This window comes from Amphiprion ocellaris, chromosome 19, assembly GCF_022539595.1.
Source record: "Amphiprion ocellaris isolate individual 3 ecotype Okinawa chromosome 19, ASM2253959v1, whole genome shotgun sequence".
NCBI lineage: Eukaryota > Metazoa > Chordata > Actinopteri > Pomacentridae > Amphiprion > Amphiprion ocellaris.
In genome coordinates, this window is record NC_072784.1 from 7,704,906 (window position 1) to 7,720,520 (window position 15,615).

Genomic DNA, 15,615 nt, shown 5'->3' on the forward strand with positions numbered 1-15,615 from the left:
CATAAAAATTTATTCCACAGTGTCACCTTTATTCTACAGCGTTAGCTTCAACTGGATTGACAGCTCATTTATTTTCCTTTTTTTTGGTTAATTTTATTATTTTATATATATATTTCAATTCTTTGATAAATACAACAGTGTAAACGATCTATGAAAATTTTAATAAATACACAGGCGATTACACTTAGAGGTTTGAGGACTTGTTTACCCTGAATTCGGTCTTCTAGGTAGTTACAGGACATACAGAAGCCACAGTCAGTTTAAGTTAGATACACAGGACTTCTCAGTGCTGCAAATCATTCATAAATACAGAAGAGCCTTAATTTTTGTCCTATTTGGATTCCAGGCGGTCACTGTATGAAGTTAATTTCAATTAAATATGTAAAAAGTTAAATTAAACCCACACAAACCCTGCTAATCCATCACAACCAATCATTTTCAGTACAAATAAATGGGCTAGAGATAACAAAAAATGCTGTTGTGGTTTAAAATTTACAAGAGTGCTAAATGAAGTTCTAGAATTGGAGAATGGTGGGAATTCGAAATTATTATTATTATTGCACAAATGTTTTTTCATATTTGAAAATGAGGGATAACACATACAGTTGCTGACATTGTTAAAACAGGCTTATCTATACAATATTATCAGTACAATTTAGAAATCAAGTAACAGAATATGATATATGATAAAAAAGAAACATTTCAAAAGATGAAAAAATTAGACGTAGTGCAGTACTGGTAAAATACATAAAATAACAAGAATATAATACACCAACCTACATATATTATATATTTTCTATATTGAGAAAATTTGGATTAGTTCATTTACCCTCCTGTTATGCTGTAGGTCAAAGCTGACCCATTTTTATGTTTAAAAAATCAGAAAAAAAATTGTTAAAAGTATTTTTTTTTCTGTATGAAACTTGCTGTAGTGTAATCAACATATAAAATGGTTCATTTAACATATTTCCAAACCCACCCTGAACAGAAGAGGGGTCTCGTGTTCATTTATCAACATCACTCCATGAAGAAAAGATTCAAAACGTAAAGTAAAATTTAAAAAAAATAAAAAGATCAATGTCATGTAAAAATATTATATTTTATATGTAGGTCTTTCCAATGTACATTAAAAAAGTTTTAAGTTGCTTTATTACTTAAAAAAACAAACAAGTGAATTATCATCATTGAACCATGATCCGTGAGAGGTAAAGAACACCACTGCACTAAATATTGATAAAAATGGTTAGTAATGGAATTATTAATGAGATATAAGTAATGTTTACTGAAATTTTTAGGGTTTTTGACATTTTTGGATCATAACCATGACAACAGGAGGATTAATAATACATTGGTGCAATACTTTCAGTTCATTTTCTGTTAATCTGTTTCTTGTTATTAGTCTACAGTTTACATTTTGCACTTGTATTTTATTTAATTTATTTATTTTTATTTTTGCTTTTTCTAGACACTTTACCCACTTAAGACACTTCACACAAAGACTTTTAGACACTTTGCATTTTGTATTTTTTGTTATTTCCATTTTACTACTAACCCCTATGTAATTGTATATATTCCACTAACCTTTGTTTATTGTATTGTACTCTGGCAAAACAACCTCCTTCGGGATGAATAAAGTTTATAGAATAGAATAGAATAGAATAGAATAGAATAGAATAGAATAGAATAGAATAGAATAGAATAGAATAGAATAGAATAGAATAGAATAGAATAGAATGGCTTCATTGTCATCATGCATGCTGGCATGACGAAAATCTAAATAGCTTCCGCTGGATGGTGCATTAAAAACAAGCAATAAGAAATAAAATATCAACATTAAATAATTATCTTAAGTGTTACGTGAGTCATTGCAATGATCATTCCAGGCCAGAGGGTGGCGGTCATGCGCAGTTGCAGTTTTCTACCACTATTAGGAAGAAGAAGAAGCTGCTTCGCCTGACAAACCAAACTCCGGGCAGCAGTTTAACTAAACGTGGGTAGCAAACACGAGAGCAGCGAACTAGTGGAGCTAACTGTCAACCGGTGGATATAAAGCTGCTCTCTGTTGTGGTTTAAACGTTGGTAAGCTGTAAGAACAAACCGCCGTGTGTCTCCGTAAATAGGGCTACTTTCTGCTCGTCTGACGGTGACTTTGCGTGGTCGCAGCGGGACGACATGCGGTGACTGCTCGGTGTCCTCAGCGGTGATGTTGCCCTCCGCCGGCGGCTCGGTCCGGTCGGCTGTCAGGCTGCTGGCTCGGCGGACCTGGAGTGGAGGTGAGCCTAGCTAGCTCCCAAGTACGGTGCTTTACTACAGGTTTCAGGTATTTACTTTACTGCACTTTTATGGTGGATTTAAATCCACCTTATACCCATCACAGCTGGAGCAACAGGACTTAAATAATGACATGTACATACATCTGCAATTGTGAAATAGTATTTACGTATCGATGCTTAACTATTATAAACCTAAATTTAAAGTATGCCTCCTCTGTATGGATAGAAAATTGTTCTAATACCAAATACTATCTATAACCAAAGACACAAATTCAGACAGGCTTTTCAGAGGTTACTCAACATGTTTTATTGTGACAAGTTTCATAAATAATGATAGTAATAATGTCTCTTCTGTATTCGAAAATAAATAACTCTGCTATATTAGCAATCCATCTTTAACAAAAGTAGCTCTCACAAACTTCGAAAAACTAATTTTAAAAAAATTTGTTAGTTTTAGTTCAATTTAGTGGCCCAATGAAAACCAGGACATTTTCATGACTTTATATTATTGGTCACCCTAATTTACATTAATTTAACTATTCTACGCCTACTAGTGTTATGGAAAAACAGCTGGCTATGTTGTTGTCAACTGCAGAATAAGCATTGATTTTCACCTGGTGATACTCAGGGAGCTCTTATTATGTGAGGTTGGTTCTCACAGATCAGACTGCAAACAGGAGAAATTCAGTCTCTTTCTACAGAAGAAAATAGTTCAAACTGGACACGTGCTTTGTCAATATGTAGCAATGGGTTTGTTTCTGGAGAAAAAAAGATGTGTTGCAGTAGAGTTTTTTAAATGCACGTTTTTCTTGTTATACAGCAAGCTGAATTCCATTCACCTACTAGAGACATTTCAGGTCACTTGTCTCAAATTAAATCTGTCTTGGTCAGGAGTGTCAAATTCATTTTCGTTCAGGGACCACATACAGGACCAGTAACATCACAGCATAATAACCTATAAACAACTCCAAATATTTCCCTTTGCTTTTATGCAAAAAGTACCTTCTGAAAATGTTCACATTTTATGAACTGTCTTTTCTCTGCAAAACATTATGAACATCTGTCATACGCAGTTACGGTTGCAGTGCTATAATGTTTAAGAAGACATTTTGTCCCCACCTCCCACTCAACATAGCTTCTGAGATAACTACAGATATCTGCAATGTCATTTCACCCATTTGAAACTGCAAGTCAAGATATCTGTAATTACATTTTAACTGGTCATAAATCCATTTCAAGGTATCCGTAACATCATTCTGAATAGTTCACATTTAATTCAAGATGTCTCAAAAGGACAATGCAGATATGCTGAACTGAGATTAAAGATATGTTATACTGCAATTGTGGCTAATCGGAATTAAACTTTAGATATTTGAAGTAGTCACAATTCAGTTGCAGATATCCTCGAATGGTAACAGCGATGACATTTGTCCTGAGAGAATGACACAGTAGATATCTGAAATGTTCTCTTCGAGTACGAAGAATTACAGATATTTGCAACACACATCAACTCTAACTATTAAATGTTAAAATGGTTTAATATACACCGCTGTCTGCATCTACTCTGTTTAGTGAGTGACAGAGAAGAGCCCAGTGCCTAAGCAAAGCATGTAGTGACAGTGTTTCTGTAAAATAGTGACAGGAAGGAATTGTTTTAGTGGAACATTTGAACACACGGAGGCAAGCGCTGTCAGTAAATTGAATCATCCACCGTAAAAACATAGCAAGGCTGCCTTACGTAGTTGTTGTTTCCCATGGTGAACGGGATTTTGAAAACGGTAACATGTTGATAGCGGGAAGTGAGGAGAAAGCCGCATCAAGCAGACGACTAATCGCAGGCCTATGCCCACCTTCTACATCCTCTGAGTCAGACTATATTTTAGGAAACAGAAGTGTTTTCAGTGTGTGCTGTGTTGCTGTCTGTAGGACGTATCTGGTTCCCATGCAGAAGCATTTCTGTGAAACCAGGAAGTCTGAAGCCAAAGACGATTCCACCTCGATACCTTGGCCAACCCAGCCCTTTCACTCATCCACACCTCATCAAACATGGTGAGTATAGTTCACAGTGGAGTGCTAACCTTGTAAATTTATACTTTTTGGGGAATACCTACTCTGCATATAGTCTGTAACGTTCAGAACCAGCTCAACTATTTCTTCAGGGACGTAGGATTTGTGCTGTCTCTGCTCCTCAGGGGAGGTGAGTCCTGGTTTGAGCCAGACTGAATACGAGCTCCGCAGGTACCGGCTGGCCTCACTTATCGAGGCCCAGGCAGACAGGCTGGGACCTTCTGCCTCCTCTGGCACCCATGTGGTCATCGTCTTATCCCATCCAACTCGCTACATGACCAACGACATCCCTTATCCCTTCCACCAGAACCAGGTGACTGCTTCCAAGTCGAATTTATTGATCTTCATCAATGATTTTGCTCTTGTCAGTTGGCTCATTGTTTGTAATTTTAGCAAGTATTCACCAGTTAACCTGCAACCAAATGTTTCTCAGGACTTCTTCTACCTCAGCGGCTTCCTAGAGCCTGACAGTGCCTTGGTTCTTTATGGGAAAAATCGACCGGACCAGGCCATCCTGTTTGTTCCCCGCAGAGATCCAGGAAGAGAACTGTGGGACGGGCCGCGGTCTGGGAAGGATGGGGCAGCAGCTTTGACCGGCATAGAGAGAGTTCATAGCACAGAAGAACTAGGTGTTGTACTCAAGAGCCTTAAAGGTGGGTGGAGTGTGGACACGTATCCAGCAGAAATGTCTCTTTGCATTTAGTATGAATTTTCAGTGATAACTTGCAGATTTGTGGTAATTTTTTAATAATGGATATTTAATTTCACCTACAAGGAAACGGTTACCATCCAACCTCTAGGGTTGCTGGATGCAACAAAATAACCAGTTAATGGTTCAGGTGAATAAATTTTATTGTTCGATGGCTAATTGAACATAAAAATGATCATATAAAGAACACAGGACTGGTGGATGTTGCCAAATCAAAGAACGAAAGCGAACAGAGTTTGTAACTAAGCTAAACACAAAACAACTAAACTCCCTAGCCAAACTTAAATACAGGAAGAACACCCACCACAAGTATCAAAAACTAATACAAACAGTGCAAGAAGACGATCTAAACAAAAGTTTGGCTGTAGTATTTAAGCTCTTCAGGTGCGGCTTGTGGGAGGAGGCATCATGGTGGCAGACCAATCTAATGGGTCGGGAGGTGTGGAGGACCAGGGCTGGGAGGAGGTCTGGAGCTCCAGGCTTAATCAGTCCTGATGAATCCCAGGTGAAAACTGGAGCTCAGTCGTCAGCAAGTTGTAGTCAATAAGGTCCCCACGTGCCATCCAGAGGCTGTATAAAGTCCATCACCAACCACCAGTAGCAGAGGACGTAACAGAAACAAAAGCAGGCTTCTCATTGAAAGCTGACAGTTATATTCATGCAATCATTGACTATATATAAATATAGATGATCTAGGGATGTCCTAATGTCATTTGTCATTCTGTATTTTGAATGAGCTGATACCATTCTCCTTGAGAATACACACATCAAGTATTCAAGATTAGCTGTAGTACCTGGTTGTGCTACCAGGGGGAGTCTCCTAGACCCATTTAGGCACTTCTGTGTTTGCAAGTAGAGGGCATTATGTGAGTTCAGCTAGTAAAGAAGCACCATGATAGAGATGAATCCTTAATGACAGTTCATGCTTTCAACATCCGCAGGGGTGTGTGTGATGTAAGTTGAGTAAATGCATTTCCATTGACTGTTTGTCTTTGAGTCCAAATAAAGTAGGATGTTCACACGCTGTGCTTTGTGATATCTTGCTGTAGCGTAATCTGTAACCAGCTGCAGGTTCCTTGTGTGTTGTTGGGACGGTTGTGGCTGAGGTGGTAGAGCGGGTTTGATCCCCGAACTCTTCACATGCATCTGCTTTGACTGAATAATCAAATGAGAATCTTTGGTCAAAAACACTGAATCCCAAGTCGCTCCCAAAGGCAGGTAGCACCTTGCATGGCAGCTCTGCCGCCATTGGTGTGTGAATGTGTGTGTGAATGTGTGTGTGAATGGGTGAATTCACACACACAGACATTGTAAAGCGCTTTGAGCACCACTACGATAGAAAGGTGCTATACAGTGGTGGAAAAAAGTTTTTGGACACTCCATGATTTTGTGAAATATTGCACTGAGAATCACTCTTAGATCTTCAAGTGCAATTTATTTTTTTACAGTCACAGCCAAAATACTAAGCAAATCCTAAAAAAGCCATTAAAACTTAAAATTGATTGGTTCCATAAAAATACATAAGAGACTTTGAGTATTGAGTCATTTTTGTACCAGTGATCCACTAATGAACATCATGCTTTTTGTCAAGACACAGTTTTGTTGCTGTGCTTCGTGTCTTTATAAAGCTAGCACATTTGAAAGTTCTTCAGAGATGAAAATGAGATCCATCCAAAAACTTTTTCCACCACTGTATTAGTGCAGACCATTTCCCATTTGCACTGTATTAGATATGATGAATGCAACCGGCCGCTTAGCAGACCAGCAAGGCCCTATTCTAGTATGAACAGACCGCCAACGCAGACCGCTTATTGGTCTGTGTACATGAATGGGCCATTATAGATAAGCCACTGGTCCTTTGCATTGAAAGAAGCTGGCAGAGGTCAAAAGTAGCTGACATTCAACCACTAACTAATTCGGGCCTGAACTTCACTGTTGTCATTTTTTTGTTTGTACTCCAATCCTTTCAGGTACTCAGCTGTGGTACGATGGTTCGCAGCCCGCACACCCTCGGCTCCACCAGGCTCACGTGGGCCCCATCCTGGAGGCGGGGCCAACACCGCGGACTCTCAAACCCCTCATACATTCTCTCAGGGCCCTCAAGAGCTCAGCAGAGGTGGCCCTCATGCAGGAAGCGGGTCGCATCACAGCACAGGTGTGTCACTGTCATTTTCTTTGCTATGTGACAGTGTCTGCTTCACTTTGTCCAACACTTTTAAACCTATGTGGAAATCAAACAGATTTACAAGTGCATTAACTCAAATCCTTGTCTTTCAGGCTTTTAGGAGGACGATGGCTCTGTCTCGAGGGGAAGTGGATGAAGCTGTGCTCTTTGCTAAGGTGGCTGCCTTTAATGACCTGAATGCGACTTTTCACTGCCTGCTATCATGTGTGGCCTGTTACTATCTTTATGCCTTTGATTGATCATGCTCATTCTGTAGTTAATGCAACCACAAGTGTTGTTTGTTGATTATTCAGTCAAAGCAAAAGTATGGAAATATTGGTCAGTAGGACTTACATTGATTTAAGTGAAATAGTTCAATCTTTTTTTTTGATGATTATGTCTTGTATCTCATGAAAATTAGAAATTCATGATGGAAGGATTTACAAGACAAAAATGTCCAGCTTTTGAATGGTCTGTTCATTTATACACTCAGTACTTGGTTGGGGCTCCTTTACCTCATATTACTGTGCTGTGGCACTACTGAGGTTGAAGCCCAGGTTGCTTTGATAGCAGCCCTCAGCTCGTCTGTATTCTTGGGTCAGGTGTTTCTCATCTTTCTCTTGACGATACCCCAACAGATTCTCTTTGGAGTTCAGGCCAGGCGAGTTGGCTAGCAATATCATGGTCAGCAAACCATTGGTGGTAGTTTTGGCGTTGTGGGCAGGTGCTGAAAAAGCAAATCGGCATGACTATAAAGTTTGTCAGCAGATGGAAGCGGAAAGGGCTCTAATATCTTCTGGTAGACGGCTGCGTTGACTTTGGACTCGATAAAAAAACGTAGACCAACACAAGCAGATGATACGAGACCCCAAATCATCACAGAGTGCAGAAACTTCTCAGTGGACTTCAAACATCTTGAGTTGTGTGCCTCACCACTATCCAGGATCCAAGACCTTGATTTCTAATGAAATGCAAAATTTACTTTCATCTGAAAAGAAGACTTTGGAGCACTGAGCAACTGTCCAGTTATTGAATCGACCTTTTTTTTTTTTTTTTTTTTTTTTTTTTTTTTTTTACAATTTTCTCAAGGCTGTTGTCATCCCTGTTGCTTGTGTACCTTCTCCTACCAGACTTTTCCCTTCCACTAATATGCTTGGATACAGCACTCTGTCAGCAGCCAGTCCTTTCAGCTACGACCTTATGGACAACTTTTAAGTCAGCAGTTTTCCCCATAAATGTACAGAACTATACCCATAGATACACTGTATTTATACTGTGTGAATACCAGCGTACTTAAACTCCAAACTAAATATTCTGATATTTTAAAATGTTATTTATTTATTCAGTTGTAGGCCATAATTGTAAAAGTTAAAAAAGTAAAATTCTAGAAATATTTTTCTTTTCATAAAGTCAGTCTTGAACATATTCTTGCTTTCTTCAATAACTGATGTGGAATGTTGAACTTTTTCATATTATTTTAATTGTTTCAGTTGCATTAGTCTTCATTGGTGAACATACAATAAATTATTTCCTCCATTGTTGAGTCGCAAAAAGTAGTAGACACAACCATGAACAAGAGTGTGACAGACAGAAAGGCAGTTAATTGTTTTGGGATAGTTATTTTATCTCCATAAAATCTACATTTTTACTAGAAACTGGAGATGCAAATTTTCCTTTGATTACCTTCCTTCTGTTATCATAAACTATGAATATTAATAACGACATTCGTGGAATTTTAGCTTCATATATTAAAAACTTTCTGAGATATTTTTGTCAATAATCGCTTGTCGACCAACTTTCAGCACATTTTTGTGGCTGTTTGAGCAGCAATATCTGAGGAACTATTAAAGCTGGAAACCTGAGATTTTCTCTGTTATTTGTTACCATTTCATTGATTCAGAGTCTGTGGTGTTGGACAAGTAGATCAAATAATTTCCGATTATGGTTGAGTTATGTTAACAGAAGCTGAAGTTTTGTTTTTTGCTTCCAACTGTTTAGGATTAATTCTAAAAAAGACAATGCAGCATTACAAGCAAAATAGCCTTCTTTGGCTTTCCTTTCCATTTAAACAAATTAAAGATCCTCGCCAGTGGAAAAACAAGTTTTTTTTACCTTGTTAACATGTTTATATGGTGTTTTTTAAAATGTTTTTATGTAATTACTGTAGTCAAAGCTAAGATAACAGCAATTGACGCCTGCTTGGCCTTGGCAGAGTTTAGTTGAGTTTGCCCCATCATAAATGAATTTAAAATAGCCACCACCTTCTGATTTTATATAGCTAAACTAAATGTATTACCAAGATGTACAGTCGTTAGAGGTATTAAGCTTCATTTTCAGATATCTACGGGGGAAAATGTGCAGTTACTGCTGGTTGGATTGGTTTTTAGCTCTGTTTTGCAGCAAATTGAAAAAGTAAATTCCATTTTAACAGAAATCGCATTTTTATATGCCATAATAACTTAAAGCAAATGTGCAGCTCACAGTCTCTTCTCAAATAGGAGGCGTTTCTTAACATTAACTGTTGTTTCAGTTTGATTTTGAGAATCGGATCCATGGTGCCAACTTCCTGGCCTATCCCCCCGTGGTTGCTGGAGGGAATCGAGCTAACACTCTGCACTACATAAACAACAACCAGATTATCAAGGTAATAACTGCATGTAAGGTGCAATAAACAAATTAGAGAAGCATGGCGAGAATGATGAGTGGTTCGCATGATTCTAAAGTGATGAGCTTAAAGGGCTCACAATGTTTTTTCCCCCTCTTTGTCTCTTCCATCAGGATGGTGAAATGGTTCTGCTTGATGGTGGTTGTGAATACTTTGGCTATGTAAGTGATATCACACGAACATGGCCAGTGAATGGAAGGTAAGTTTTGCAGAATTATCTCATGAATTAATGTGTGAACATAAACCTAAACTGATGATGCATAAACTTCTTAAGTCTACCCATCGCCAAAGGTCATGGTATACAGAAGGGACGATTTCTCTACTATGCTCATGCCTAAACACCAAACCATGTGTAGATTTACAACATACACACATTTTAAAAATATTTTATAAACCTGGAGTTTGCTGAGTTAATCTCACAATGAAAATTCAATATTTCCGGCTGAAGGTGTTACACCATACTTTCCAATGTGAACTTCTTACAGCACGGTAAAATGAGTCTAGGTGTTGCAAAAGTTAGAAATGTTACAGAAACTTGTGGGTTCCTCTTTCAGCTCAGTAGGATGGAGCCCCTTACTGACATGCACCCTGTTAAGTTAAACCTTTGGCAGTGTAACGTATCAGCTTCATATGTGAGTTCACATACTGGTCATGTTAAGGTAAAACTTGTGCCAGCAATCTTACTAGGTCAGACATAGAAACATTGTCATATCTCTTTTAACATGGCACAAGTCTGAACTGAGCCATCACATGAACAAATAGAAGCAATGAGACGGATTTTTCCACATTTCAGCACCAATAGTCCTCCAAAATATCAGAGATGCCCTGTTGGAGTGCCAAAATCACAGCCCACCTTTGTCACTTACTTTGATCTACAATTTAAAACCTATTAGGCTACAAAATGAAATATCCATAATAATACAACCTTACTACAATGAAAACAGACACTAACAGCTGATGGATTAATGATAAATGTATTTTGAGATTTTTTCCCCCCACAACACGAACTGAAGTTTGTTTGTTACAGCTGTTTAGAATGAATCCCTGTGAGCTTTTTAAATACCTGCAGCTTTAGAGAGAGTTAGGATCCACAAGTGTCTCCAGAGAGAAAGATGTTGGTATACTTAAGCACTGAGCAACAGTAGACATGAAGAAAGGATTGATCAGGATCTAACAATCATTCTGTGAATAGAATGCTTTTTATTGTCATTATACACGCACAATGTACAACGAAATTAAAAGGTTATTACAATTAAGTAGCGCAATTAAGAACAATTAAGTATTGTTTTTCATTACAAACAGGTGAGTGTTCACTCTGAGTCATAGTTAATCAGCTGCAGTTGAATGTTTTGTCACAACGCAGCCGTCCGCAGGTTGGAGTCTGAGATTTCAGCTTTACTGTTCAAGAACTTAAACCAGGCTGTTAGTGATTTTGACACTTTAATCAGCTGCTATTAGTTTAGATTTAGTCTGGTATTGCATTATTTTGCATTATAAATATCCCTTGGTGTATTGTCTAGTCTGAAAGGGGCTTAGGTGCTGAAAAAGTGGCAAATTTTGTAGAAACTGGTGGATTTCTTGTCTTCTAGCTTAGCAGAATTAGTCAGGGTGTAGCAAAAGTTGCAAATGTAGCAGAAAACACAAAAGTCTTTTGGTTGTTGTCCAATAGTCAAAGCTTTGACGAAGGAAACATCCAGAACTTAATCTGGTTTGGGTGGCTTTTCAGAGTTTCAAGTTATCGTCTACATGTGCTAATGAAGCTGGTGTCAGTGCATTTCAGTCTCATTTATGGTTTAATATAGATGTACAGTGGTTCAGTTGTTGGGGTTCCCTGCCTTTGTCCCTCAGTCAGCTGGGATAGACTTCGGCCCTCTCCCTAGCAGAACCTCCACAGGATAAAGTTGTGAATAGAAAAGTGATGGATAGATGGACGGATTATTTTTTTAACAGTGACCTACCTTAATTGTCTGCTGCTCTTACCTCCGTCCAAACAGATTCAGTCCTGCCCAGGCTGAGCTGTATGAGGCCGTGCTTGAGGTCCAGCGCTCCTGTTTGTCTCTGTGTTCGCCAGGCGTTAGTCTAGATCACATCTACAGTACCATGCTGGCTCTGTTGGGACGACAGCTCAAGCGGCTCGGCATCCTCAAGGCTAGTACCAGTGATGCTGATGTGCTGAAGGTAATAATCTGAGAAATACAATTAGATTCCAGTTTGCAGATCAGTCCTATGCTTTACGCCATATCATACCTGTTCTGTGAAAAACAAACAAGCAGTACTTTTAGAAAACAAAGTTGTGCTAAATGATGTATCTCTACAACCTCACGGTTCCAAGAGGATGAATCCCTCTGATTATGGTGATCATTTGATCTTAAGCTGCCACCACCAGCAGGCTGAATTGTTTAATTCTTCATGATTTAAACGTGTTATTTAGAGGTGTCTGAACATCTTACTGTTTGTAGACATTCATGTTCACCAGACGATGTATTTCAGTTTTACAGACATTCATGTTCCCCCAGGATAAATTGTGAACATTTGGTGATCTCTTAACTTTCCTTAACTTTCGTTAACTAAAATATTCCATCTACTCCTACTCTGCTCATGTTTGTTCCTCTCCAGGCTTTGTTTCCATTCCAGTCTGTGAAAACAGACACCAGTGGAGTGGGGCTCAGACATGAGCAGAGCACAGGAAGGACAGATCAAGTAAATTAATTTTACCAAACACAACCAAACATTAGCATTGCTGCACGTATATTTTTGGTCCAACAGATTTTTCCAGATTTCCAGAAGACCTATAATAAATCTATGAAAGAATTAAAATGCGCTGTTTTTATTGTTTTCCTTTGACAAAGATGCATGTATTTCCATGATTCCATCTTGGGACATTCAGAGTTATAGGAGTCATTATAAACACAAGATATAAATGATATACATGGTCTTTACAAGTGTATGGAAACATTTGTTCATGACTGTAGATTCTGTATATAGACATAGAGACAATTTATTTAAAGGGAGATGCTTCTTAGAGCTGATTTAAATCTGAAATTCTTGACATAGCTTCCTCCGGATTAGGTTAGCCTTGCAGCATAAGTTACTGTTGTGAGCTAACAAGGTTTAAAGAGAGTCACAATAGTGATGCTAAAACTCTGGCCTCAAGCTCAACACACCTCACTAACCCATTAATCTGGCTTTGCAGTACAGGCCTCTGCTTAATTTAGTTTTTTGTTTATCCCAGGCTGCAAGGCGGTATTGTCCCCACCATGTTGGCCATTACCTGGGCATGGATGTCCACGACACTCCCGAGCTATCCCGCTCACAACCTCTCCAGCCAGGAATGGTCATCACTGTAGAACCAGGTAAATACACACTAGGCTTCTGGAAGAAATCAGGTTTTTTTTTGTTTTTTGTTTTTAAAACTCCTGCACCTACACTTGAACTACAATTTACATTTACCTGCATGACCTAAGTTGTCCCTGCTTTCACTGAATTTACACTTTTTTTTTTTGTCACAGGGTTGTACATCTGTGAAGACAACGACCAGGCGCCACGGCATTTCCGTGGTCTGGGTGTCAGGATTGAGGACGATGTGGTGATCCAAGAAAAAGGAGGACCTCTGGTTCTGTCCTCTGATACGCCAAAGACCATCGCTGATGTGGAGCAGGCCTGTGCCCAGAGATAGGACACGGAGAAACAGACAAGTGGCCAAGTGAGCCACAGCAGTGATTGTGATGTCATCAAGCTCAGGGCCCAGGTACAAAAACATAGAAGCTGTAAAGCTTCAGTTTTTGTCAGAGCAAGACGCCTCTACTGCCTAATTACATGTTTAAAGACACCATTATAGGTGGTTTCATGTTTGTTATCTTTAACAGTAAAGTTAGTAGTTGTTAACAGGAGTACATGAAGTCAGTCTTTGAAATATTTTATTCATAAGAACATAATCAAAATTCCAAGACAACTAACCAAACAGGAAAACTTCAAATAATGCAGGTTTAGTTGTGCATTAACATTGGAGCTTTGGAGCCTAATGCACACATATACACTGTAGCTGACGTGTTCCTCCTTGTGATAGTGACAACAGAGAGTGAAATTCAACACTAATTAGTAAATTAAAACTTAGAAAAAAAAGCTATTTATTGCCCCATTATCGTGTTTTTCTTAATTGCCACCATCAGTGGCACACCAGGTAATTTATATTTCTTATTTTCACTCTTAAAAAGGCACCATTCTTTGCCAGCTCACGCTACACTACATTAGATCAAAACACCACTTACTAAACATGAACTTACTGTGCTGTCTGGTGAGCAGAAAGAAAGGGAAAATGTTAAATTATCAAACACACAAATGATGCATAAAGAGGGATCTGCCTGAAACAGCTGCTCCTGATAAACCTGGAATAATGGGAATGACTGCAGCAGTTTGTAGAAGTGTGAAAAAGTGTGCACTGAGTAGACATTGACTGTGTTGTTGTGAATGTGTGTTGGAATTATGTCTTTTCAACTGAGAGAATAAATTTGATCTCTCAAAGTAAATTGTGTTTATATGTTTTAAAAAGATCTCAATATTCTTTCATACCTAATAAATCCAGATGGTTTGACCCTGGTTGTTTATAATGGGTGTTATGTTGTAAAAAAAAAACAATGATTAAAAATTATTGTGGCTGCATTAAGGGAGACAAAGATCTGGAAACAGCTTTTATCACAAGGTTATGTGGTCACTTGTGTGCTGACAGAAGGAATGTCCAATGTCATCTTGTTGCATTTTAAGAACAATAATTGAGTTTTTAAAAATATTCTTCATCACTTGCTTTTGTTACTATTGTCACTCTGCGGGTTGAAAAATTGACCCCATAGCGTACAGGGGTGGAGCCAAGGCGGAGTCAGGGCAGAGAGTAGGCGGGGAGGTGGGTGGCGGCCTCCCCCCTCTACTCCCCCACCTCCCCCCACCGCCCACCACACCTTCCCCCGCCCGACGAGTTCTTCGAGTCTCCACGAGTTCCTCGAGTCTCAACAGGTTTTCCCGAGTTTCTGGAGTTTCCACCAGGTCAGAGACAGAACAAGTTGTCATGAAGAGGTGTTGAAGTCAGTCAGGATGGACTGACTTTTTACAGCGACGAGAAGGAAGATGACTAGAAGAGCAGGTCTTTAACCACCATCCATAAAATCCATGGAGTCGCTCCAGAGAAATGAAAGAAGGTCAACTTTTATCAACCTCCATCCAGATGTTCAACTTCATATCTTTACTTTGACATTTTTAGCACCACAAACCTTTAGTATCACACTTTATTATCATTTATTAGGATTTTAATGGAATCCACCAGCAGATTTAGTTTTTGTTGAGAAACTTCATTCTTGTCGTCGTGGGACTGCAGTATTTAAAACTGTTCCTTCTATTTGACCTCATGTTTATTAGCTTTAGTGGAGAAAGTTATTTTAATTGTCGATTAGTCTCTTAAAAACCAAATAATAAATTGGATTAGTCAAGAGGTTTAAATTTCTTACTTTGTCATGTTTTAAATATGACAAAAAATGCAAAAATAAAGCATCTTGAGACAATTTGACCTGTAATTGGCGTTATATAAATAAAATTGAATTACAATTGTATGTATCTTGTAATGTTGGAGTAATTCAGCCATATATGTTGGAAAACACATTTTCTTTGACCATTAATCTGTTGATTGTTTTCTCCAGTAATTCATTTCTTGTTTTGGTTTATAAAATGTCAAACCCAAATATATTCAGTT

The 15,615-nt window shown here is 38.5% G+C and overlaps 1 protein-coding gene across 1 annotated transcript; it reads left to right on the top strand.

Annotated features, from left to right (window-relative positions):
• Positions 1-1,963: 1,963 nt before the first annotated feature.
• xpnpep3 (X-prolyl aminopeptidase 3, mitochondrial) lies at positions 1,964-14,469 on the top strand. Its single transcript, XM_023273029.3, has 11 exons — positions 1,964-2,273; positions 4,200-4,322; positions 4,466-4,653; positions 4,774-4,993; positions 7,020-7,204; positions 7,327-7,389; positions 9,744-9,857; positions 9,992-10,077; positions 11,873-12,056; positions 13,111-13,231; positions 13,388-14,469. Exons 1-11 carry the CDS (start codon positions 2,204-2,206, stop codon positions 13,552-13,554), a joined length of 1,521 nt encoding a protein of 506 aa, XP_023128797.1. The 5' UTR covers positions 1,964-2,203; the 3' UTR covers positions 13,555-14,469.
• Positions 14,470-15,615: the final 1,146 nt, after the last annotated feature.